The sequence below is a fragment of the Nipponia nippon genome, unplaced genomic scaffold (assembly GCF_047370975.1).
Source record: "Nipponia nippon isolate SJK-2023a ecotype South Korea unplaced genomic scaffold, ASM4737097v1 scaffold_52, whole genome shotgun sequence".
Lineage (NCBI taxonomy): Eukaryota > Metazoa > Chordata > Aves > Pelecaniformes > Threskiornithidae > Nipponia > Nipponia nippon.
Genome location: NW_028262372.1, coordinates 173,983 through 196,874, shown reverse-complemented (window position 1 = coordinate 196,874; position 22,892 = coordinate 173,983). Strand labels below are relative to the sequence as shown.

At 64.6% G+C, this 22,892-nt stretch overlaps 4 protein-coding genes across 5 annotated transcripts; 2 read left to right on the top strand and 2 right to left on the bottom strand.

The window, feature by feature from the left end:
• Positions 1-9: 9 nt before the first annotated feature.
• On the bottom strand, positions 10-3,732 carry LOC148051839 (uncharacterized). The gene is made up of 3 exons (XM_087735051.1): positions 1,356-3,732; positions 908-1,247; positions 10-702 (listed from the first exon to the last, which is right to left on the bottom strand). Exons 1-3 carry the CDS (start codon positions 1,609-1,611, stop codon positions 21-23), a joined length of 1,278 nt encoding a protein of 425 aa, XP_087591177.1. The 5' UTR covers positions 1,612-3,732; the 3' UTR covers positions 10-20.
• Positions 3,733-3,864: 132 nt separating this feature from the next.
• FUS (FUS RNA binding protein) lies at positions 3,865-11,750 on the top strand. Its single transcript, XM_087735113.1, has 15 exons — positions 3,865-3,994; positions 5,440-5,464; positions 5,601-5,755; positions 5,840-5,981; positions 6,062-6,231; positions 6,318-6,498; positions 7,881-7,915; positions 9,008-9,040; positions 9,711-9,817; positions 10,028-10,157; positions 10,255-10,356; positions 10,439-10,559; positions 10,642-10,769; positions 10,865-11,021; positions 11,559-11,750. The coding sequence occupies exons 1-15, from the start codon at positions 3,982-3,984 to the stop codon at positions 11,596-11,598; spliced, it is 1,539 nt and encodes a 512-aa protein (XP_087591239.1). The 5' UTR covers positions 3,865-3,981; the 3' UTR covers positions 11,599-11,750.
• Positions 11,751-11,892: 142 nt separating this feature from the next.
• On the top strand, positions 11,893-16,416 carry LOC148051837 (serine protease 33-like). Of its 2 annotated transcripts, XM_087735152.1 has the most exons (6): positions 11,893-12,812; positions 13,539-13,571; positions 13,831-13,993; positions 14,468-14,760; positions 14,978-15,144; positions 15,558-16,416. In XM_087735152.1, the coding sequence occupies exons 1-6, from the start codon at positions 12,710-12,712 to the stop codon at positions 15,918-15,920; spliced, it is 1,122 nt and encodes a 373-aa protein (XP_087591278.1). In that variant the 5' UTR covers positions 11,893-12,709; the 3' UTR covers positions 15,921-16,416. The 2 variants fall into 2 exon arrangements, with proteins under 2 accessions (XP_087591278.1, XP_087591277.1); XM_087735151.1 differs by lacking the exons at positions 11,893-12,812; positions 13,539-13,571 and having other exon boundaries at positions 13,578-13,993.
• Positions 15,963-22,776, bottom strand: KAT8 (lysine acetyltransferase 8). The gene is made up of 11 exons (XM_087735120.1): positions 22,511-22,776; positions 21,939-22,013; positions 21,686-21,861; positions 19,881-19,934; positions 19,560-19,724; positions 18,111-18,200; positions 17,884-18,024; positions 17,686-17,779; positions 17,409-17,559; positions 16,737-16,891; positions 15,963-16,624 (listed from the first exon to the last, which is right to left on the bottom strand). Exons 1-11 carry the CDS (start codon positions 22,758-22,760, stop codon positions 16,560-16,562), a joined length of 1,416 nt encoding a protein of 471 aa, XP_087591246.1. The 5' UTR covers positions 22,761-22,776; the 3' UTR covers positions 15,963-16,559.
• Between the last annotated feature and the right edge of the window lie 116 nt (positions 22,777-22,892).

The window sequence follows — 22,892 nt, the reverse complement described above, 5'->3', positions numbered from 1 at the left end:
CTCCGGGACACCTGGGTCCCTCACTTGGACATTGGGGCGCCCACCCCACCCACCCAGGACATTGGGGTTCCTGATCCCCCCACCCCGTTTGGCTTCGTTAGGGCCCCCTCGTTAGCGGAGCGGGGCGCTGCCCTCATTAAAGCTGCAGCCAGTGCCGAGGGGAGAGGGTTTATTGGGGACCCCGGCGTCCGGGGCAGGGGAGGGGGGAGGAGGAGGAGGAGGAGGGGAGGGGGGAGGAAGGCTGAGAGGCTGTCTCGGTGCCTGGAAGCCCCATTCAGCCCGTTTCCTGCCCCAAATCCATCTTCATCGTCATCATCATCTTCCTCCTTCTCATCATCTTCCCTCTCAGGGTGTCCATCCTCTTCCTCATGGTGTCCATCGTCTTCCTCATGGTGTTCATCACCATCCTCCTTCTCAGTGTCTCCATCTTCTTCCTCAGCCTCTCCATCTGCCTCCTCACCATCACCTTCCTCCTCAGCATCTCCATCCTCCTCCTCGTTATCACCTTCCTCCTCACTGTCTCTGTCCTCCGTGGTGTCTCCATCTTCATCACCATCCTTCTCGTGGTCTCCATCCTCCTCAAGGTCTCCATCTTCACCTTCCTCCTCCTCAGAGTCTTGTTCCTTAGGGTCTCCATCTTCCTCCTCACCATCCTCTTCCTCCTCAGGGCCTCCATCTTCCCCCCTCAGTGTCACCTCTCCTTCTCAGCATCACCTCCTTCCTCTTCCCCGAGGTCTCCATCCTCCTCCTCACCATCACCTTCCTCCTCCTTGGGGCCTCCATCTTCACCACACTCCTCCTCCTCCTCAGGGTCTTCATCCTCCTCGGGGTCTCCGTCTTCCTCCTCACCACCCTCCTCCTCCTCAGGGGTCTCCATCTTCCCCCCTCAGTGTCACCTCTCTCCTACTCAGTGTCACCTCCCTCCTCTTCCTCAGGGCCTCCACCTTCCTCACCATCACCTTCCTCCTCCTTGGGGCCTCCATCTTCACCACACTCCTCAGGGTCTTCATCCTCCTTGGGGCCTCCATCTTCCTCCTCACCACCCTCCTCCTCCTCGGGGTCTTCCTCCTCCTCCTCGGGGTCTTCCTCCTCCTCCTCCTCCTCCTCGGGGTCTTCATCCTCCTCCTCCTCGGGGTCTTCATCCTCCTCCTCCTGGGGGTCTGCGCCCTCCCGCTCCGGCGGCGGGTGACAGCAGGGACAGTCGGAGCGGTGGGACGGCTCGGCGTCGCGCCGGGGGTTGTAGAAATCTGCAGGGGGACGGCACACCCCAACGCCTATAGGGCGTCGCCTACAGGCCATCCCCTATAGGGCGTCGCCTATAGGGCGGCGGCGGCGCGCGGGGGACGGGGACTCACCCAGCGGCCCCGGCTCCTCCAGGCGCGCCAGGACGCGCAGCAGGGTTCGGCAGGTCTCCTCGCCGCGGGCCAGCGCCAGCGCCCGCAGCCGCCGCGCCCAGCCCCGGCCCCCCGGGGGTCCCAGCGCCGCCGCCTCCGCCGGCCCCAGCGCCCCGGCCCGCCGCAGCTCCGCCAGCAGCGCCCGGCCCGGCGCCCGCCGCAGCCGCCGCTCCAGCGCCCGGCCCTGCGCCCGCACCTCCGCCCGCGCCCCGCGCATGGCCGCCCGCCTGCGGGGCGCGGGAGAGGAGGCGTGGGGGGCCGCCCTATAGGGGATGGCGGGGGCTCCCGTGCGTGGGTGCCCAGCCCTATAGGGGACCCTGGAGAGTCCCCAACCCTATAGGAGACCCTGGAGAGTCCCCAGCCCTATAGGGGACCCTGGAGAGTCCCCAGCCCTATAGGAGACGCTGGAGAGTCCCCAGTGTGGGGCTCAGCCCTATAGGAGACCCTGGAGAGTCCCCAGCCCTATAGGGGACCCTGGAGAGTCCCCAGCCCTATAGGAGACGCTGGAGAGTCCCCAGTGTGGGGCTCAGCCCTATAGGAGACCCTGGAGAGTCCCCAGCCCTATAGGGGACCCTGGAGAGTCCCCAACCCTATAGGAGACCCTGGAGAGTCCCCAGCCCTATAGGAGACGCTGGAGAGTTCCCAGCCCTATAGGGGACCCTGGAGAGTCCCCAGTGTGGGGCTCAGCCCTATAGGAGACCCTGGAGAGTCCCCAGCCCTATAGGGGACCCTGGAGAGTCCCCAGTGTGGGGCTCAGCCCTATAGGGGACCCTGGAGAGTCCCCAGCCCTATAGGGGACCCTGGAGAGTCCCCAGTGTGGGGCTCAGCCCTATAGGAGACCCTGGAGAGTCCCCAGCCCTATAGGGGACCCTGGAGAGGCCCCAGCCCTATAGGAGACGCTGGAGAGTCCCCAGTGTGGGGCTCAGCCCTATAGGGGACCCTGGAGAGTCCCCAGCCCTATAGGGGACCCTGGAGAGTCCCCAGTGTGGGGCTCAGCCCTATAGGAGACCCTGGAGAGTCCCCAGCCCTATAGGGGACCCTGGAGAGTCCCCAGTGTGGGGCTCAGCCCTATAGGAGACCCTGGAGAGTCCCCAGCCCTATAGGGGACCCTGGAGAGTCCCCAGTGTGGGGCTCAGCCCTATAGGAGACGCTGGAGAGTCCCCAGCCCTATAGGAGACGCTGGAGAGTTCCCAGCCCTATAGGGGACCCTGGAGAGTCCCCAGCCCTATAGGAGACGCTGGAGAGTTCCCAGCCCTATAGGAGACCCTGGAGAGTCCCCAGCCCTATAGGGGACCCTGGAGAGTCCCCAGCCCTATAGGAGACGCTGGAGAGTCCCAGCCCTATAGGAGACCCTGGAGAGTCCCCAGCCCTATAGGAGACGCTGGAGAGTTCCCAGCCCTATAGGGGATGGCGAGGGCTCCCTGTACATGAGCGCCCAGCCCTATAGGGGACGCTGGAGAGTCCTCAGCTCTATAGGAGACATTGGAGAGTCCCCAGCCCTATAGGGGACGGTGGGGGATCCCTGTACACGGGTGCCCAGCCCTATAGGGGACACTGGAGAGTCCCGAGCTCTATAGGGCACGCCAGAGAGTCCCCGTACGTGAGTGCCCAGCCCTATAGGAGACACTGGAGAGTCCCCATCTGTGAGTGCCCCGCCCTATAGGGGACCCCCCCCCCCACGTGGAGGCTCAGCCCTATAGGAGCCCCTTGCTTCCCCTACTGCCCCGCTGACCTTGTAGGGGGCCAGGACGGACCCTATAGAGCCCCCCCCCGGCCATGCCAACCCTATAGCTGCCCACCCCCGCCGCCTCCCTACCTGCTCCCGGCCCCTATACCGCTCCTATATGGCCCTTATAGGGGCCCCCGGGTATTTTTGGCACTGACCTTTGGGGCTGGCCAAGCCTGGCCCGTGTGACATCAGAGCCAGCATGGGCCCCATAGGCGCCCCCCCCCCCCCCATCCGAGGGGGGTCCTCTATAGGGTGACAGGGTCCCTCATAGATGCCATATGGATTTGGATAGGGTAGGGGGGGGTCTCTATGGGTGCCCTATAGCTGTCTATAGGGTCCCTATGATGGAGCAGAGATGGGTGGGTGCCCCTGTGGGGTTTCTATAGGGTCCCTATGAGGGAGCGGGGGCTGGTGGGTGTCGCTATAGGCTTTCTGTAGGGTCCCTGTGAAGAAGTGGAGGGCTGGTGGTTGTCGCTATAGGGTTTCTATAGGGTCCCTATGGGAGCGGAGGTGGTGGGGGCCGTTACAGCGTTTCTGTAGGGCCCCTACGAAGCAGCAGATGTGGTGGCCGTGGCTATAGGGTAGCTGTGACGGACCAGAGGCTGGCGGGCGCTTCTATAGGGTTCCTATAGGGCCCCTATGAGGGAGCGGAGGCCGGCCGGCTCCCGGCGGCCCCGCCCACCCCCCTTGGCCCCGCCCACCGGACCGTACCACCGGGGCGGGGAGGGCGGGGGGGATCGCCCCGCCCCCCCGCGCGGGTGGCGCGCGCCGGCAGAGGCTATAAAAGGCGGGCGGGCGGCCGGGGGCGCAGTGCGGGCGCCACGTGGAGGGGAAGCGCCGCGGCAGAGCGGCAGCGCCATGGCCTCCAACGGTACCGGGGCTGGGGGGCAGCGGGAGGGGCCCTGCCGACCCCCCTCATCCCGGGGGGGCGGGCCCTACGGGGGTCCGCAGCACCGGGGGGGGAGGCATGTGGGGGGCCCGGAGCCCTCCGGCACCGCCGCGGGGGTGGGGGCCTGGAGGGGGCCCGGAGCGCCCCCGGCACCGGGGGGGGGGGAGCCCGGGGAGGGCGTGCGGAGCCGGTGCGGCGAGCCCGGGGGGGTCCAGAAGGCCCCTGGCAGCGGCGGGAGACGGCAGCAGCGGTGCCGCTTCTATTGTGTTTTTAAGCATATTTTCCAAAACGAGCGTTTTTGCCGTTCATTTTCATGTTTTGGTGGTCGCGTAGCTGCGATTTTCACTCCCTTCGGGGCGAGCTGTGATTTGATGCCTCCCCATTTCCGCGATGCCCCGGGCTGTATATTTTCTTCTTTTAAATTCCCACCTTATTTTACTTATTCTTAATTGAGCTGTATCCCGCCGCAAATTTTTTAGCCTAAACCCGCCCTCTTTGGGGCTTTTGGGTTTTTTCTTTTGATAGAAACGGGTGGCGGATGGGGGGGGGGCGGACAAAGCGCCGCGCCCGGATGCGCCGCGCCGGCGGCGGCGAAGGAAAATGAAAATATAAAGCTACAATTTAAAAGAAAATAGAGTTTTTTTTTGGGGGGATACGGGGGTGTTTTGGGGGTCTCGGTGCCCACCCCCCCGCTATAACGGAGCCCGTTAACGCCCCCCTCCCCCCCCCGCCCCGCGGCCGCCATTTTGTGCGCCGAGGGAGGGGCGCGGCTTTTTCAGCTGCGCCACCGCCGCCATTTTGTGCGCGGGGGCGGGCTGCGCATGCGCCGGCGGGGGGGGGGGGGCGGGCGTGCGTAAATTTTCGCGCGGCGCATGCGCGCTGGCGCTGCCGCAGTCCCTCATCCGGGGCTTCTCCTTTAAAATACCCCCCCCCCCCCCCCCCCCGGGGTGAGTAAATACCCCTTGGAGGGGCAAAAGACCCCCGGGGGGGGTCCTAAAACCTCGGTTTTGGGTAAAATCCTCTCGGTTTCTTTCAACGCTTGGAGCAGCTGCTCCGCTACGAGGCGGGAGGAGGCGGCAAATGGCCGCCATCTTGCGGCGGGGAGCTTGTCGGGAGGCCCCGACCGCCTTTTGTTGTGCGATATCTGAGGAAAAACTTACGTGTTTGCGTTTGTTTTTACGTCTGCGTGGTTAAATTTGTTCTTTAGGCGCTCCTTTGCCGAGGACATCTGCTCTTAAAGTAGGCGTTTAGGTCTTTTGAGTGGGATAAATACCCAAAGTGCTCTATCGCGTGTCTTAGCTTGGTTGTACACTCTAGCGATAAATAATTTGTGATACTGCGCGTGTAATGTAAATATGTTTACGTTCAGGTACGTGTACCTTTATTTACCCAACTAATGGTCTTTTCGGGGGGTTTTCTTCCCACAGATTACAGCCAGACAGCGACGCAGAGGTACACCCCCACTACTTCTTCCCTATGTTCAATCTTTTACGTCTCGACCCTTAGAAATAAATGGGGGAAAGGGTGATCTTGTGGGGATGTCACATGTTTGTTTGGTTTTTTTTTTTTTTTTTTTTTTTTGTGGCAGCTACGGGGCGTACCCCACCCCGCCGGGGCAGGGCTACTCACAGCAGAGCAGCCAGCCCTACAGCCAGCAGAGCTACAGTGGCTACAGCCAGTCGACCGACACCTCCGCCTATGGCCAGAACAGCTACAGCTCCTCCTACGGCCAGACCCAGAGCAGTAAGTCGCACCCCCGACACCCCCTTGTCCCCCCACTGGGTGCTTTATTTTAGGTGTTTTACCCCATTTTCCGCTCCCCTGCAGGCTACAGCACCCAGTCGACCCCCCAAGCCTACGGCAGCACCGGCGGCTACGGCAGTGGGCAGAGCTCGCAGAGCTCCTACGGGCAACCCTCCTCCTACCCCAGCTACTCCCAGCCGCCGGCGGCCAGCTCCTCCACTGGCAGGTAGGCAACAGCCACCCTGCAGCACTGCCCTTTGGGTAGAAAAAAACAGCATTTTGGTCAACATTGCTGGTTTTTTGCAGCTATGGGAGCAGCTCGCAGAGCTCCAGCTACGGCCAACCCCCCAGCAGTGGCTATAACCAACAGTCGAGCTACAGCGGGCAGCAGCAGAGCTACAGCCAGCAGTCCTCCTACAACCCACCCCAGAGCTACAGCCAGCAGAGCCAGTACAACAGCGGGAGCAGCGGCGGATGTGAGTGCGGCGGGGGCTCACGACAGTGCCGTTTTGGGCGTAAGTTTTCCGTTTTTTGTGTTTTGACTGTTGTTTCATGGTTGTAGCCGGCAGCTACGGGCAGGAACAGTCGTCCATGAGCGGCGGCGGTGGCGGCGGCGGTTACCAGGAGCAGAGCGGCTACGGGGGCGGGCAGCAGGAGCGGAGCCGCGGCCGGGGCGGCTACGGCCGAGGCGGCTACGACCGCGGGGGCCGCGGGAGCCGGGGCGGCCGCGGAGGCAACCTCGGGTAGGTATCGGGGGACGGCGATTTGGGGGGGGGGGGGGGGGGGGGGGAATCGGGATTTTGGGGGACAAAAGACCCCCGAAACCGGGGAGGGGAGAAGGGGGAGAGGGGAGGTGAGCAGCGCCCCGGACGGTGCCGTGCGGCACCCCCTGCTCAAGCAGGTTTTAACCAAAATCGGCGCGAGCGCCCCTAAAAAAAAAAAAAATAAATAAATAAAAAATAGCGGGTTGCCTGGCGGGGGCGCTCGGAGGTGCCCGAAGTGGTAAGACCCCCCCCGGAATGGGGGGAAAAAGGTGCTTTTTTTGGGGAAAAAAAATGAGGGGAAAAAAAAAAAACCACTCAGCAAACCTGGTTGCCAAGGTCACTTGTAGCCTCCGGTGCCGGCTCTGGTCACGGTGGGGGCATGTGCCCCAGGTTAAAAAAAAAAAAAAAAGAGAAAAAAGGAAAGGAAAATGGTTCGTTTTGAGGTCACTGCAGAAAAGACAAATGTTGATTTTTGGGGAAAAAAACCGCCGGTTTTGGATATTGGGAGATGTTTGATACTGATTGATGGGTGATAACCTGGAGTGGAGTGTCTTTGTGGTGTCTTGGTGCACGAAGGGAGGAGGAATTGCCCCCAAAAATAACAGACAGAAAAGTAATAATGGTGGTTTTAAAGAAAAAAAAAAAAAAAAAAGAGGTTTTGGGTTTGTGCGCGTGTCGCCCCCCCGCTTTTGGGCTGAAAAGAGCCGCTTTTTGGGGCGGCAAGGTGAGTATCGGCGGGGGCGAGCCGCGGTTGCTTGTTTGTCTTGCCGCTGCTGTTGTGCCTGTTAACAAACTCTGCGTTTTGTGTGCTGCAGGTGTGAAAGGCAGCGAAACTTTCGCAATTCTCCGCTCTTTTTGGGTTAAAAAAAAAAAAAAAAAAAAAAAAAGGCAGAAAGGGTGAAAAGTACAAAACAAAATCAAAAACACGCAAAGGGCTCCCCCGCCCAAAAAACCTACAGGAACGAGGGGGGAAAAGCAACGACGAGCAGTGGGGAGGGGGAGACACTCCTGCTGGGGGGGCTCGGCGGAAGGCGAGGGGGGGCTGCCCCCCCTTTTAAAAAAGGCAAAATTGGGGTTTTTTTTAAATGATTTTTGGATCCCCCCCCTCCCCCCTCCCCCCGGCGGGGCCGGAGAGCGCCCGGCTGCTGCGTCCGAGATGAAACGTCGCCAGCGGATGGAGACCCCCAGCCCCCCCCAAGCGCCCCCGGGCCCCCCCCCCCCCCAAATCCAGGGGGGGGGGGGGGGGGGCGGTCAGGAAGGAGGAAACTGCTCAAAAGCGCTGGTTTTGCCCCGAAACTGCCCCCCTTCTTTTTAGGCAGGGGATAAAAAAAACTTCATTATCTTCTAATTTATCTCCTCAGCGGTGGTGAGCGTGGTGGCTTCAATAAATTCGGTGGTAAGTCCCAAGAGTTTGGCATTTGAACCCCCCCAAAAAAAAAAAAAAAAAAAAAGTGTTGTTTTTTAACCCCGTCTCTCCGCAACAGCCTGGTCAGGGGCGTTTTGGGGTGAGAAAGCCCTAAAAAAGAGCTGCGGCGGCCGGCCGGAGGCAGCGTCATCGGGCTGCGTCTTGGGCGTTTAAACAAACAAAGAAACAAACAAAAGGTGGTTTTTTTGGGGGCAAACTGGAGGAAAAAAAAAAAAAAAAAACCAAAAACCAACACGCGCACGGTGACCATGGGCGGAAAAAAGGTTGGAACGGGGAAATTACGACTCTTGGCAAAGTGGTGGGGTTTTTTTTTTGGGGGGGGGGGGGGGGGGATGGGGTGAAAACGCTGGTTTTCAGCAAAACGGTTGCATGTGGTTTTAAAAAAAAGAATGAAAAAGCTGAGGTTTGGTGCAGAGTTTGGTTCTGGGGAAAAACAAAGAGAAACGCAATTTTGGGGCTTGTGTAAAGTGCCGGTGACCTGAGGTTGATGGAAAAAAAAAAAAAAACAAAACACGCGTAAAATGGTCAAAAAAAATGCCGTTTTTGCCCCCGAACGGGGAGCGGTGAGGTGGTGAGCGCTGCAGTGTACCGACCGAAAACGGAGTGTCTTGGTTTTACCCATCTTGAGAGTTCTCGCACCGTTTCGGAGGGGTTTGCTGAACCGGGGCGTTGCTGGTGGTATTTTGAGGAGAAAAAAAACAACAAAGTGTGTTTTGAGACAAAAAATAGCAAAAAAAAAAACTGCCACCCCGGGGGCGACGAGCAGAGATGGATGGCCCTGGCACCTCGGTTTTGGGGTGAAAACCCCGGAATTGGCCAGCGGTGGCGGCCTCCCGTTCTGGAGGGCGAGCGAGAAAAACCCGAGTGGTCGTAGGTGCTAAAACGGTGGTTTTTCACCCCAAAAAGGGGCGCGGGCTGAAACGGGTGGGGAAAAGGCGTGTTTTCCCCCGGTTTTTCCCTATTCTGGCGGTTTTGGGGTGTGGGGGAGGGGATGGGGTGTGCCCGCCCCCTCCCCGCGGGCTAATTAACGCTTTGCCTTTTAATTTTTGCATGTGCTGAAAGGACCCCGGGACCAAGGGCCCCGCCATGACCCTGGTAACGAGGGGGGCGGCTAACGAGGGGGCTAACGAGGGGGGAGAGGAGGAACTGGGATAAGGAGGCTATCGAGGGGGCTAAGCATGGGGAAGGGCTACTGAAGTTATTGAGGGGCTAATGGGGGGGGAAGGGGGCTAATGAGGGATTTTGGGGTCAAATTTGTGGATTCTGAGGTGAAACTGGGGGATTTGGGGGTAAAACTGGTCAGATTGGTGAATTTTTGGGGGGATTTGGGGGTAAAACTGGTCAGATTGGTGAATTTTTGGGGGGATTTGGGGGTAAAACTGGTCAGATTGGTGAATTTTTGGGGGGATTTGGGGGTAAAACTGGTCAGATTGGTGAATTTTTGGGGGGATTTGGGGGTAAAACTGGTCAGATTGGTGAATTTTTGGGGGGATGTGGGGGTAAAACTGGTCAGATTGGTGAATTTTTGGGGGGATTTGGGGGTAAAACTGGTCAGATTGGTGAATTTTTGGGGGGATTTGGGGGTAAAACTGGTCAGATTGGTGAATTTTGGGGAGAAACGGGGAGATTTCGGGGTCAAATCTGCGAATTCTGAGGTGAAACGGGAGGATTTTGGGATGAAACAGGTCAAACTTGCGCATTGTGGGGTGAAACGGGGCTAATGAGGGCTAACGAACGCTGGCGCTAACGAGCTCTTCCCCCGCAGGCGAGCAGGATAACTCGGACAACAACACCATCTTCGTGCAGGGGCTGGGCGAGAACGTCACCATCGAGTCGGTGGCCGATTACTTCAAGCAGATCGGCATCATTAAGGTGAGCTGCGTCGTTAGCGTGTCGGCGCGCGTGTTGTGGCGCGTCCTCGGCGCGTCGCTGCGTGTCGGCGGCCCCTCCTCGTGTTTCACCCCGAGACCAACCCGACGGGGCCACCCCCGATGACCTCCCGGTCCTTGGCGTGTCCTCGCCGTCTCCCCGTGCCCTTAGCGTGTTCTTGGCGTGTCCTTAGCGTGTCGTCTCCCCCATTAGACCAACAAGAAGACGGGGCAGCCCATGATCAACCTCTACACGGACCGGGAGACGGGCAAGCTGAAGGGGGAGGCCACCGTCTCCTTCGACGACCCCCCCTCCGCCAAAGCCGCCATCGACTGGTTTGACGGTAGAGACCCCCGACCCTCCCCACCCCCGCGCCCCCAAATTCCCCTCACCCCAGCCCCCGAACTGACCGTTTTTGGGCCCAATTCTCCCGTTTTTAGGCAAAGAGTTCTCCGGCAACCCCATCAAGGTGTCCTTCGCCACCCGCCGCGCCGATTTCAACCGCGGCGGTGGGGGCGGCCGGGGCGGCCGCGGCCGGGGCGGTGAGTGAGCGCGCGGCGGGGGGTCCCCGGGGGTGGGGGTGCCCCCAAAGCCCCTTTTTCACCCCAAAACGCCCTTTCCCAGGCCCCATGGGACGCGGCGGCTTCGGCGGCGGCAACAGCGGCTCCGGCGGGGGCAACCGGGGCGGCTTCCCCAGCGGTGGCGGGGGCCAGCAGCGCGCCGGCGACTGGAAGTGCCCCAACCCGTGAGTCGGGGAACTGGGATGAACTGGGAGAGGGGCCTGGGCGGGGCGATGACGTCATGGCTGTCTTTCCCCGCCCCTGCAGAGCGTGCGAGAACATGAACTTCTCGTGGCGCAACGAGTGCAACCAGTGCAAGGCCCCCAAGCCCGACGGGCCCGGCGCGCCCCACATGGGCAAATACCCAGGGGGCGGCCGCGGCGGGAACCACATGGGTAAATACCGGGGCTGGGGGGGCGGGGCGGGGGGCCATGCCTGCCCCGTGACCTCATCGCGGGCCCCCCCCCCCCCCCCTTTTTCTGCCCTGCAGGCGGTGGCGGCGGCGGCTTCGGCGAGGAGCGCCGCGGCGGGCGCGGAGGCTTCGATCGCGGCGGCTACAGGGGCGGCCGGGGCGGAGACCGGGGTGGTTTCCGCGGGGGGAGAGGCGGCGACCGAGGGGGCTTCGGGCCGGGGAAGATGGATTCCAGGTAAGATGGCTGACGGGGGGGGCCTCCCTGTCCTGTTGGGGCATCTGTTCACTCTGAAACCTGCTGATAACGGCTGTATGGGCCCACTCCAGCAGCTCTGATACTTCTGGGAGCGGGGCATCAGTAGGTTCCAGAGTTAACGCAGCACTCTGTGCCCTATGGAGGTGCTGGAGGCCGTTAACTCGAGTTAACTGAGCACCGTTGACTCTGGGGCCTGTTGGGCACTGTTAACTCTGGAGCCTACTGCCGGCTTATGGGGAGGGCTGTTAAGAGGCTGGTGGTTCCCGCTACAACCACTTGGTGGCGCTGGTGCTGCCGTCGTTATGGCCCAGAGCGAACGCTGCGTTGCCGCTTCCTGCTACAGTCTGTTGGGACGGTGTGTTAACTCTGGGACCTACTGATGGTCACAGTTAGTAGCTGGGCACTCTTGTGGCCGCTGTTAACTCTGGCCCCTAATGATGGTCTTGGTCAAAAGCTGAGCTGTGCTTGTCGCCGTCAACTCTGGGCCCTACTGATGCCTCTCCCTTCTCTCCGCAGGGGCGACCACCGGCAGGACCGTCGCGAGAGGCCCTACTGAGCCCCCCCCCCGCGCCCCGTCCCCCCCCCCCCCCACGTTTTTTATTTGACGCCCCGCCCCTGGGGCCGGCCAGCCCCGGTCCCCGCGGGGTCTCCCCGCTTTTAACCTCCCCCCCCGCCCCCCGCCCCCCATTAAAGTCTCGGGGAACGACACGGCCCTGCCTGGTGCTTGCCTTCCTTAGGCTCCAGAGTGAACGCGCCCCTAATGAGGCACTTCCGGCCGCCGGGCTCGTGAAGGTGCTCGTTAACCCCCTCGTTAGGCCCTGACGTGGCGCAGGGCGGGGCCCGGCCCCTTCCGCTGCCTGTGGCTCAGGTGGTGCCTATAGGGGCCGGGAGGGGGGGAGCCTATAGGAGCGCCTATGGGGGGTGTGTGTGTGTGTGTGTCTTGCAGCATAAGGAGCCTATAGAGAACGGGGCTTCTGTAGGGAGTGGGGCCTATGGACCCCTATAGGAGCCTATAGAGAACGGGGGTGCTGTAGGGAGTGGGGCCTATAGGTCCCTATAGGAGCCTATAGAGAACGGGGGTGCTGTAGGGAGTGGGGTCTATGGACCCCTATAGGAGCCTATAGAGAACGGGGGTGCTGTAGGGAGTGGGGCCTATGGACCCCTATAGGAGCCTATAGAGAACGGGGGTGCTGTAGGCTGTGGGAAACATCAGGCCCCTATAGGCGCTGCTATAGAAAACGGATGGCCCCTATAGGTCACGTGGAGGTGGTATAGGGCAGGGGAAGCCCTCTATAGGTAAGGAGGTCCTATAATAGGCTACAGCAGCCCCTATGGGGGGGGAGTCGGGGTGGAGAGAGGGGGAAGGGCCGCCTCCTGGGCACCCTATGGAGGTACCTATGGAGCAGCGGGGGGAGCCCTATGGCCCTCTCTATAGATCCGTGGCAACCTATGGAGCAGCGGGGGGGACCTATAGACGTGCCTGACCCCGTGGGGAGCAGCAGGCTCCGGAGGGAGCCCCTATAGCGGCGACAAGGGGCGCTGCCCCTATGGGGGCTCTATAGGGGCCCGGGAGGGGGCGGGGCCGGGGGCGGGGCCCAGGTGGGGGCGTGGCCGGCGGGGGGGGGCAGGTGCCGGCGGCGCGGGGCGGCCACAGCGGCCACAGCGCCATGGGGCGGCGGGGAGCGGGGCCGGGGCCGGGGCCGGGGCCGGGGCCGGGGCTGGTCCCGCTGCTGCTGCCGCTGCTGCTGCCGCTGCTGCTGCTGCCGGAGGGTGAGCGGGGGGACGGGGGACGTGAGGGGACACGGCGGGGGGGGGTCTGAGGGGACGGGGAGGCGTGAGGGGATCGTGAGGGGGCTTGGTAGGATGAGGAGGGGACAGGGGTCGCGTGAGGCGACAGGAGGGTCTGAGGGGACAGGGATCGCTTGGGGACCACGGGAACGTGAGGGGACGGGGGTCTGAGGGGACACGGGGGGACAGGGAGGTGGGGAGGGGACAGAGCGGCCTGAGGGAACCTGGCGGGACTTGGTAGGAGCGTGAGGGGACAGAGGGGGACACGGGGGTCTGAGGGGACACGGGGGGACAGGGAGGTGGGGAGGGACAGGGGCTCTTGAGGGGACATGGGAGGCGGGACGGGATCGCGAGGGGACGGGGGGGGGGTCCGAGGGGACAGGGATCGTTCGGGGCACGGGGGAACAGGGAAGTGTGAGGGGGACGTGGGGGTCTGGGGGGAGGCGGATCACGCCGGGGGACGCGGGGCGTGTGAGGGGCAGGGGGTGCGGCGGGACACGAGGGGACACAGCGGGTGACACGGCGGGGGGGGGGGGGGGGGTCACACACCCTGTCCCCGCGGGACACATTCCTCGGGGCAGGTTTTTCCTGCTTGGCAATCGACCCGGATGCCTGGGTCCCCTCCCGGATGCCTGGATGTCCCCCCCCCCCGCCCCCCTCTACCGGGGGTGTCCCCAAGCTTTGACGTTGTCACCTTTTCCTCCACAGGTCACCGAGGGACGGTGGTAGCGGAGGAGTCAGGTGAGGGGTGGGATGGCAGTAGGGGGGGGTCCCCCGGGCACGCTGTCACCCGGACATCTGCGGTGGGGGACAGGACACCCGGACACCGGGGTCCCACAGTGCGGGGGGGGTGCCAGTGTCCCATGGAGGGGGATCCCATGTTTGGGGGGGGGGGGGGGGGTCCCACGGTTTTGGGGGGGTCCTAGGGGCTGGGGCCCTGCGTGGGGGGGTTCCCGGAGGCCGGGGTCCCTGACACCCCCCTCTCCTCTCCCCTGCCCAGTGCCGTGCGGGACCCCCGTCCGCAGCCGGGTGGTGGGGGGCACGGGGGCGCGGGCGGGAGAGTGGCCCTGGCAGGTCAGCGTCGCCTTCCGGGGACATCACGTCTGCGGGGGGTCCCTCATCGCCCCCGCCTGGGTCCTCACCGCCGCACACTGCTTCCCGCCGTGAGTACCCCCAAATCCCCCCTGCAGACCCCAAACCCTCAAATAATCCCTTGCCTCCCCCCGCCAGGATCCTTCCTTTTACCCCCAAACACCCCCCTGAAACCCTCACTGCACCTCCAAACACCCCTCCCCGAGACCCCAAATACCGCCCTACACCGCCAAACGCCCCCTGGGCCCCCCCAAAACACCCCCCCAGCCCCAAAAACCCCTGAGACCTCCAACCACTCTCCCCACACCCCTCAAATAACCCCCTAGGACCCCCAAACACCCCCCCCCGGGACCCCAAATACACCCCCAAATCCTGCACATCACCCCCAAACACCCCCTCCAGACTTCCAAACCCCCCCGGGGGACCCTGTCACCCCCCAAATACCCCCCGGGCCGCCCCCGGGGGGACCCCACTCCCCCTCCCTGGGGGGCCCACGCGTCCGGGGGGTCCCCGGTGTCTGAGCCCCCCCCCCCCCAACCCCGCAGGGAGAACCCCCTCTCCGAGTACCGGGTGACGCTGGGGGCCCTGCAGCTCCTGTCCCCCCCTGCCGACGCCCAGGTGAGGCGGGTGGCCGCCGTCACCCGCCACCCTGCCTACCACGACGGTGACGTCACCGAGGGGCAAGGTGACATCGCCGGGGACCTGGCGCTGGCCCGGCTGGACCCCCCCGCCACCCCCACCCGCCTGGTGCGCCCCGTCTGCCTGCCCGGCCCCGCCGTCCGCTTCCCCCCCGGCACCAACTGCACCGTCACCGGCTGGGGGGACATCCGCACCGCCGGTCAGTGTCACCCAGGGATGGGGAGGGGGGATGCGGTTGTCACCGGGCGCGGTGGTGCCGCCAGCACCTGGGTGGGTTGGGGACACTGGGTTTGGTGGCACTGGGAGCACCTGTGGAGGCTGGGGACAGCTGTCACCAGCGGCGGTGGCGTTGCCAGCACCCGGGGGGCGTTAGGGGACAGGCTGGGGACACCCTCGTCACCGGGGCGTCCCCGCAGGCCCCCTGCCACCCCCCAAGACGCTGCAGCAGCTGGAGGTGCCGCTCCTCAGCCACCGCCGCTGCCGCTGCCTCTACGCGGGGACGGGGGGGACGGACAGCCTGGGGACACCCGCGGGGGACACCCTCTGCGCCGGCTTCCCCCAGGGACAGCGCGACGCCTGCCAGGTGGGTGCCACCGTCCCCCGCCATCCCCCCCCCCCCGCTCCCTGTCCCGTTGTCACCTCGCCCGTGTCCCCACCTCCAGGTCCTTCCGTGTCCCCCGGGTGCCTGCGCCACCCCCACCACGTCCCCGTCCCCCAACGTCCCTCTTCATCCCTTCCGTGTCCCCCCGCACCCCTCAGCGTCCCTCTTCATCCTCCTCCATGTCCCATCGCGTCCCTCTTTGTCCCCACCATGTCCCCCTTGTCCTTCCTCCACCACGTCCCCCGTGTCCCTCTTCACCCTCCTCCATGTCCCCAATGTCCCTCTTCCCCCTCCCCCCGTCCCCAAGGTCCCTCTTTGCCCCCCCCCCCCCCCCCGTGTCCCTCCACCACCGCACCCCCACATCCGTGTCCCTCAACGTCCCCGTGTCCCCGCAGGGTGACTCCGGGGGTCCCCTCTCCTGCCAGGTGGGGGACACCTGGCTGCTGGCGGGAGTGGTGAGCTGGGGGGAAGCCTGCGGGCTGCCCGGCCGCCCCGGCGTCTACACCCGCACCGCCGCCCACGCCGCCTGGATCGCCGCCACCGTCCCCGAGGCCCCCCTGCGTCACCCCCACCTCGCCCCCTTCCCTGAGGACGATGGCCCCTGCGAGGAGGGGGACCTCTTGGGGGCGCCCCCCGAGGCCTGGCCCCGGCCACTGCCCCCCAACGGAGGCAGCAGCGCCGGTGCCGCCCACCCAGCCGCTCGCCCGGGCCACCTCCTGCTGCTGCTGGGCCTCCTGCTGCCCCTCGGCCTCCGCTGAGCACCCCGAGGGGCTGGGGGCACCCAAAATGACTCATGGGACCTTGAGCTGGCACCCACAACAGGTCACGGCACCCAAAAAAGACTCATGGGACCCCCAAGTTGGTACCCAAGCTTGTTCATGGCACCCGTGATGGCTGCCGGCACCCAAAGGTGACTCGTGGCACCCGCAACAGCTCATGGCACCCAAAAGATGGTTCACGGCACCCAAACTTAGCAGCCACAATGGCTGCTGGCACCCAAAAAATGGCTCACGGGACCCCAACTTGGCACCCGAAATGGCTCACGGCACCAAGACGGCCGGTGGCACCCCCATTCGGCACCGGAGATGGATCACGGCACCCAAAATGGCTCACGGGACCCCAACTTGGCACCCGAGATGGACCGCGACACCCGCAATGGCTCCGGGCACCCATGAAGGTTTGCGGCACCCCCACACTTGGCACCCACGTCCGTGTGTGTCCCCCCCCCCCCAATAAACCACCCGAGCACTCCAACTCCTCCTTTATCGGTGCTGGGGGCACCCCTCGGCGGGTGGGGGGGGCACAGGGGGCCCCCCCCCCCCAAGTCCTGGCTGGGTGTGTGTGTGGGGGGGGGGGGGAGCTGAGCCCGGCCACAACTCGCCGCAGCGCTGGCGCCCTCACTTCTTGGCCACCTTGGCCTGCTTGTGCTTCGGGGGGGCCCAGCGCAGGCAGATGGAGTCGACTGGAAGAAAGCGGGGGGCGGCAGGAGTTGGGGGGCGCCCCCCCCCCCCAAGCGGGGGGCGGGAGGGGGTTCGTTAACGCGGGGGGGGGGGGGGGGGGGGTTAACGACGTACCGGTGATGGGCGGCTTCTTGTACTGGGCGCTCTTGAGGTGCTCCTCCACCAGCTTGGGGGTGACGCAGATGACGTGCTGCCCCTTCCAGTACTTGACCATGTTGAGGGACTGGAGGGTGCTGATGATGTCGGTCTGGGTGATGCTGGTCATCTGGCTGTGGGGGCGGGGGGGTTACTGGGAGGACTGGGAGCGCTGGGAGGGGGGATTGGGGAGCAGGGGGGGTCTGGGGGAGGGTTGGGCAGCTGGCTGTGGGGTGGGAGGGGGCAGTGGGAGCACTGGGGGAGGTAGTGGGAGTAATGGGGGGGGGTTACTGGGAGCAATGGGGGGGAGTTACTGGGGGGTACTGGGGGGCACTGGGAAGGGATGGAGAAGGTGCCTGGGAAGTCACACAGGACCTCTAGCAGCACCCGTGACCCTGAGTCACTGGGGTTACTGGTATCCTTGGGAGGTTACTGGTCCCACTGGGAAGGTTACTGATCCCACTGGGAAGGTTACTGGTCCCACTGGGAGGTTACTGGTCCCACTGGGAGGCTCCCAATGCCCTCCTGAGCTCCCTGACGGAGCAGTTGGCCTGCAAGTCGTGCAGCCTCTCCAGCAGCACCCGTGACCCGGAGTTACTGGGAGTGCTCGGAGGGGGCTACTGGGAGTTACTGGGAGTTACTGGTGCCCACCTGAGGTCCTTGATGGAGAGGGTGCCCCGGAAGTCCCGCAGGATCTCCAGCAGCACCCAGGACCAGTAGCTGCGGTAGCTCAGCTTGCCCAGGTCCGACAGCGGCTTCTCGGGGGAGCCCACCGTGCTCTCCAGCTTGGACAGCTCGTAACCTGGGGGGACGCGGGCGTGGGGGGGGGGGGGGACGGGGGGGTTGGGGACCCCCCCCGCCCCCCTTGGGGCCCCCCCCGCCCCCCTTGGGGACCCCCCCGCCCCTCCTCGGGGCCCCCCGCACTCACTGAAGGCGATGAGGAACTTGCCGTAGCCCCGGCGCTGGTAGGGCGGCAGCGTCAGGATGCAGGCGACGTTGTTGCCGTCGGGCGACTCCTTCTCCTGCGGGGGGGGGGTGTGTGTGTGTGTGTGTTTGTGTGTGTGTGACGTCACAGGCGGTGGGGATGACGTCACGGGCGGTGTCCCGCCCCCCCCCCCCCGGGTACCTTGGAGAAGTAGCCGACGATGTGGGCGCCCTGTCGGTCCACCTCGGTCAGGAGGTAGAAGACGAAGGGCTCCACGTCGAAGTAGAGGGTCTTGTGGTCCAGGAAGAGCTTGGCCAGCAGGCAGAGGTTCTGGCAGTAGATCTAGGGGGGCCACGTGACGTCACGTGACGTCACATGACATCACGTGATGTCACCCGTCACCCCCAACACCCCCCCCCCCCCGGTACCTTGTGGTCTTTGCCGTCCACCTCGTAGACGGAGATGTTGCTCTTGCGGTAGATCTCCCGCCCCGGCGGCTGCCGCCACTGGCACTGGCCCTGGGGACGGTCACGCGTGTCACCCCGTGCGTCACGCGTGTCCCCAGGCGCGTCACACGTGTGTCACAGGTGGACCCGTAGGCGCGCTCAGGCCTCACGTCCTCGAGGCAGCGCTCGCAGAGCTGGGGCTGCCCCGGGCTCTGCACACGGGTGTCCCTACATGTCCCCACGCATGTCCCTATGTGTCCCCACGCGTGTCACACGCCTCCCCGCGTGTGTTACACGCGTGTCACACGCCTCCCCTACCAGGCGGAGGCGGTAGGTGCGCTCGAACTTCACGTACGTGAGGCAGCACTGGCAGATCCGGAGATGGGGCTACCCCAGGCTCTGCGCGTGTCCCCCCATGTGTCCCCACGCGTGTCACACGCCTCCCCACGTGTGTTACACGCGTGTCACACGCCTCCCCTACCAGGCGGAGGCGGTAGGTGCGCTCGAACTTCACGTACGTGAGGCAGCACTGGCAGATCCGGAGATGGGGCTGCCCCGGGCTCTGCGCGTGTGTCCCTACGTGTCCCCCTCACGTGTCGCACGCGTGTCGCAGGCGTGTCACGCGCCTCCCCTACCAGGCGGAGGCGGTAGGTGCGCTCGAACTTCACGTACGTGAGGCAGCACTGGCAGATCCGGAGATGGGGCTGCCCCGGGCTCTGCGCGTGTGTCCCCATGTGTCCCCACGCGTGTCACACGCCTCCCCACGTGTGTTACACGCGTGTCACACGCCTCCCCTACCAGGCGGAGGCAGTAGGTGCGCTCGAACTTCACGTACGTGAGGCAGCACTGGCAGATCCGGAGATGGGGCTACCCCAGGCTCTGCGCGTGTCCCCCCATGTGTCCCCACGCGTGTCACACGCCTCCCCACGTGTGTTACACGCGTGTCACGCATCTCCCCTACCAGGCGGAGGCAGTAGGTGTGCTCGAACTTCACGTACGTGAGGCAGCACTGGCAGATCCGGAGATGGGGCTGCCCCGGGCTCTGCACACGGGTGTCCCCACGCGTGTCACACGCCTCCCCACGTGTTACACGCGTGTCACACACCTCCCCTACCAGGCGGAGGCGGTAGGTGCCCTCAAACTTCACGTACGTGAGGCAGCACTGGCAGATCCGGAGCTGGGGCTGCCCCGGGCTCTGCGCGTGTGTCCCCATGTGTCCCCACGCGTGTCACACGCCTCCCCACGTGTGTTACACGCGTGTCACACGCCTCCCCTACCAGGCGGAGGCAGTAGGTGCGCTCGAACTTCACGTACGTGAGGCAGCACTGGCAGATCCGGAGCTGGGGCTGCCCCGGGCTCTGCGCGTGTGTCCCTACGTGTCCCCCTCACGTGTCGCACGCGTGTCGCAGGCGTGTCACGCGCCTCCCCTACCAGGTGGAGGCGGTAGGTGCGCTCGAACTTCATGTACTTGAGGCAGTACTCGCAGATCCAGAGCTTGGGCTGCTTCCCGTAGTCCTCGGGGAAGGGGGAGAAGTACCAGGCGTCGATCTCAAAGTGCCCGATGTGGATCTTGTCCACGTACTTGACCTTCGTGATCTGGGGCGGGGGGCGCGGGGGCGTCACCCCAGGCTTGGGGACACCCCCCCCGCACCCCTGGGGACCTCTGGGGACCCCCACCCCCCACCCCTGGGGACCCCCCCGACCCTTGGCGACCACCCCGCACCCCTGGGGACCCCCCCCCCCGGGCCTCACCGCCTCGTGCTCCTTCTCCAGCGCCGCCGTGGTGGGGTCCATCTCGGCATAGGTCTGCGGAGGGGCGCCCAGTAATTCCCAGTAACTCCCAGTGCAACCTCTCAGGGACTGTAATAAACTCCCAGGGCCCCCTAACACCTTCCCAGCACCCTCCAGTTGCCTCCCAGTTCTTCCCAATGTCCTCCAGTTGCCTCCCAGCACCCTATAACACCCTCCCAGTGCCTCCCAGCACCCTATAACACCCTCCCAGCTCTTCCCAACATCTTTCCAGTGCTTCCCAGCAATCCCATAACACTCTCCCAGTGCCTCCCAGCTCCCCCCAACGCCCTCCCAGTGCCTCCCAGCACCCCTTAACACCCTCCCCGTTCCTCCCAGCTCCTCCAAACACCACCCCAGTGCCTCCCAGCTCCCCCCAACAGCCTCCCACTGTCCTCCAGTCAACTCCCAGCACTCCATAACACCCTCCCAGTGCCTCCCAGCACCCTATAACACCCTCCCAGTGCCTCCCAGCACCCTATAACACCCTCCCAGCTCTTCCCAACATCTTTCCAGTGCTTCCCAGTAATCGCTAACACTCTCCCAGTACCTCCCAGCTCCCCCCAACGCCCTCCCAGTGCCTCCCAGCACCCCTTAACACCCTCCCAGTGCCTCCCAGCACCCCTTAACACCCTCCCAGCTCCTCCAAACACCACCCCAGTGCCTCCCAGCTCCCCCCAACAGCCTCACACTGTCCTCCAGTCACCTCCAAGCACCCCTTAACACCCTCCCAGTGCCTCCCAGCACCCTATAACACCCTCCCAGTGCCTCCCAGCACCCTATAACACCCTCCCAGTGCCTCCCAGCACCCTATAACACCCTCCCAGCTCTTCTCAACATCTTTCCAGTGCCTCCCAGCAATCCCTAACACTCTCCCAGTGCCTCCCAGCTCCCCCCAACGCCCTCCCAGTGCCTCCCAGCACCCCTTAACACCCTCCCAGTGCCGCCCAGCACCCCTTAACACCCTCCCAGTTCCTCCAAACACCACCCCAGTGCCTCCCAGCTCCCCCCAACAGCCTCACACTGTCCTCCAGTCAACTCCCAGCACTCCATAACACCCTCCCAGTGCCTCCCAGCACCCTATAACACCCTCCCAGCTCTTCCCAACATCTTACCAGTGCCTCCCAGCAATCCCTAACACTCTCCCAGTGCCTCCCAGCTCCCACCAACGCCCTCCCAGTGCCTCCCAGCACCCCTTAACAACCTCCCAGCTCCTCCAAACACCACCCCAGTGCCTCCCAGCTCCCCCCAACAGCCTCACACTGTCCTCCAGTCACCTCCAAGCACCCCTTAACACCCTCCCAGTGCCTCCCAGCACCCTATAACACCCTCCCAGTGCCTCCCAGCACCCCTTAACACCCTCCCAGTGCCTCCCAGCACCCCTTAACACCCTCCCAGTGCCTCCCAGCACCCTATAACACCCTCCCAGCTCTTCCCAACATCTTTCCAGTGCTTCCCAGCAATCCCTAACACTCTCCCAGTGCCTCCCAGCTCCCCCCAACGCCCTCCCAGTGCCTCCCAGCACCCCTTAACACCCTCCCAGGTCCTCCAAACACCACCCCAGTGCCTCCCAGCACCTCCCAACACCCTCCCAGTGCCTCCTTGTAATCCTTAACTCTCTCCCAGTGCCTCCCAGCACCCCATAACACCCTCCCAGTGTCTCCCAGCACCCTGTAACACCCTCCCAGTGCCTCCCAGCACCCTGTAACACCCTCCCAGTGCCTCCCAGCAATCCCTGCCATTCTCCCAGTACCTCCCAGTGCCCCCACCTTCTGGACGTGGTTGATCTCATCGTGCTTGCGTTTCTGGTTGCGGGTGATCTTGCGCTCGGGCTGCTCGGCCAGCTCGCCCAGGAACTGCTCCGAGCTCTTCTGCACCGCCTCCTTCAGCGTCTTGGTCAGCGCCAGCCGGTTCTTGTCCACCCACTCGTCCAGGCGCCGGTTAACTGGGAGCACTGGGAGCTCAGCTGGGGGGTCCCGCCTCCCCCCCCCGCCCCTCGTCCCAGTGCCTCCCAGTACTCACAGCCCACGTAGTGGACGTAGTACTCCTCGCGCCCCTCCTGCTCGTTCAGCCGGGACTGGATCACCTCCGCCGAGTCTGCGGGGGGGAACTGGGACCAGTTAGCGGCCCAGCGAGCCCTCTCCCAGTTTGGCTGGGGGGGGGGGGGGGGCAGGGGGCTGCGCTGGTGCTGCCCAGACCCGCTGGGAGAACTGGTCCCAGTTCTCCCAGTCCCACTGTAATAGGGTCCAGTTTAGCCCAGTCCACTGTAATGTGATTTATACTGGTCCCAGTTAAGCCCCACTCCCGCTATAATGGGATTTGTAATGGGTCCCAGTTCTCCCAGCCCCAGTTCACCCCAGTCCCCCCCAGTCCCGCTCACACACTGGTCCCAGTCCTGCTGTGCCCACCCCCGGTCCCAGTTCCCCCCAGTCCCGCTCACACACTGGTCCCAGTCCTGCTGTGCCCACCCCCGGTCCCAGTTCCCCCCAGTCCCGCTCACACACTGGTCCCAGTCCTGCTGTGCCCACCCCCAGTCCCCCCAGTCCCGCTCACACACTGGTCCCAGTCCCGCCCTGCCCCCCCGCCCCGCTCACGCCAGGTGCCGTCGGCCCGGCGGCACAGGTACGTCTCCCCGATCTCCACCGTCACCTCCGCCTCCCGTGGCGGCGGCGGGGGCGGCGGCGAGGCCGAGGAGGCCGCAGGGGCCCTCCCGGCCGCCGCCGCCGCCTCCTCGGGGCCTCCCCCGCGGGGCCGCCCGGCCTCGGGGCTGCCGCCGCCCGCCGCCGCCTCCGGGCCCGCTCCGGGGCCGCCGCCCGGGGCCGCCGCTGCCGCCGCCTCCGCCATGTCCGCCCGCCCCGGCTGTCGCGCCGGAAGTGGCGTCAGCGGCGCGACGGGCGTAGCGAGCGCGTGACGCGAGGGGGGCGTTGCTGGGAGACGGGGAGAGGGCCCGGAGGGGCGGGGCCGCGCGTTGCTAGG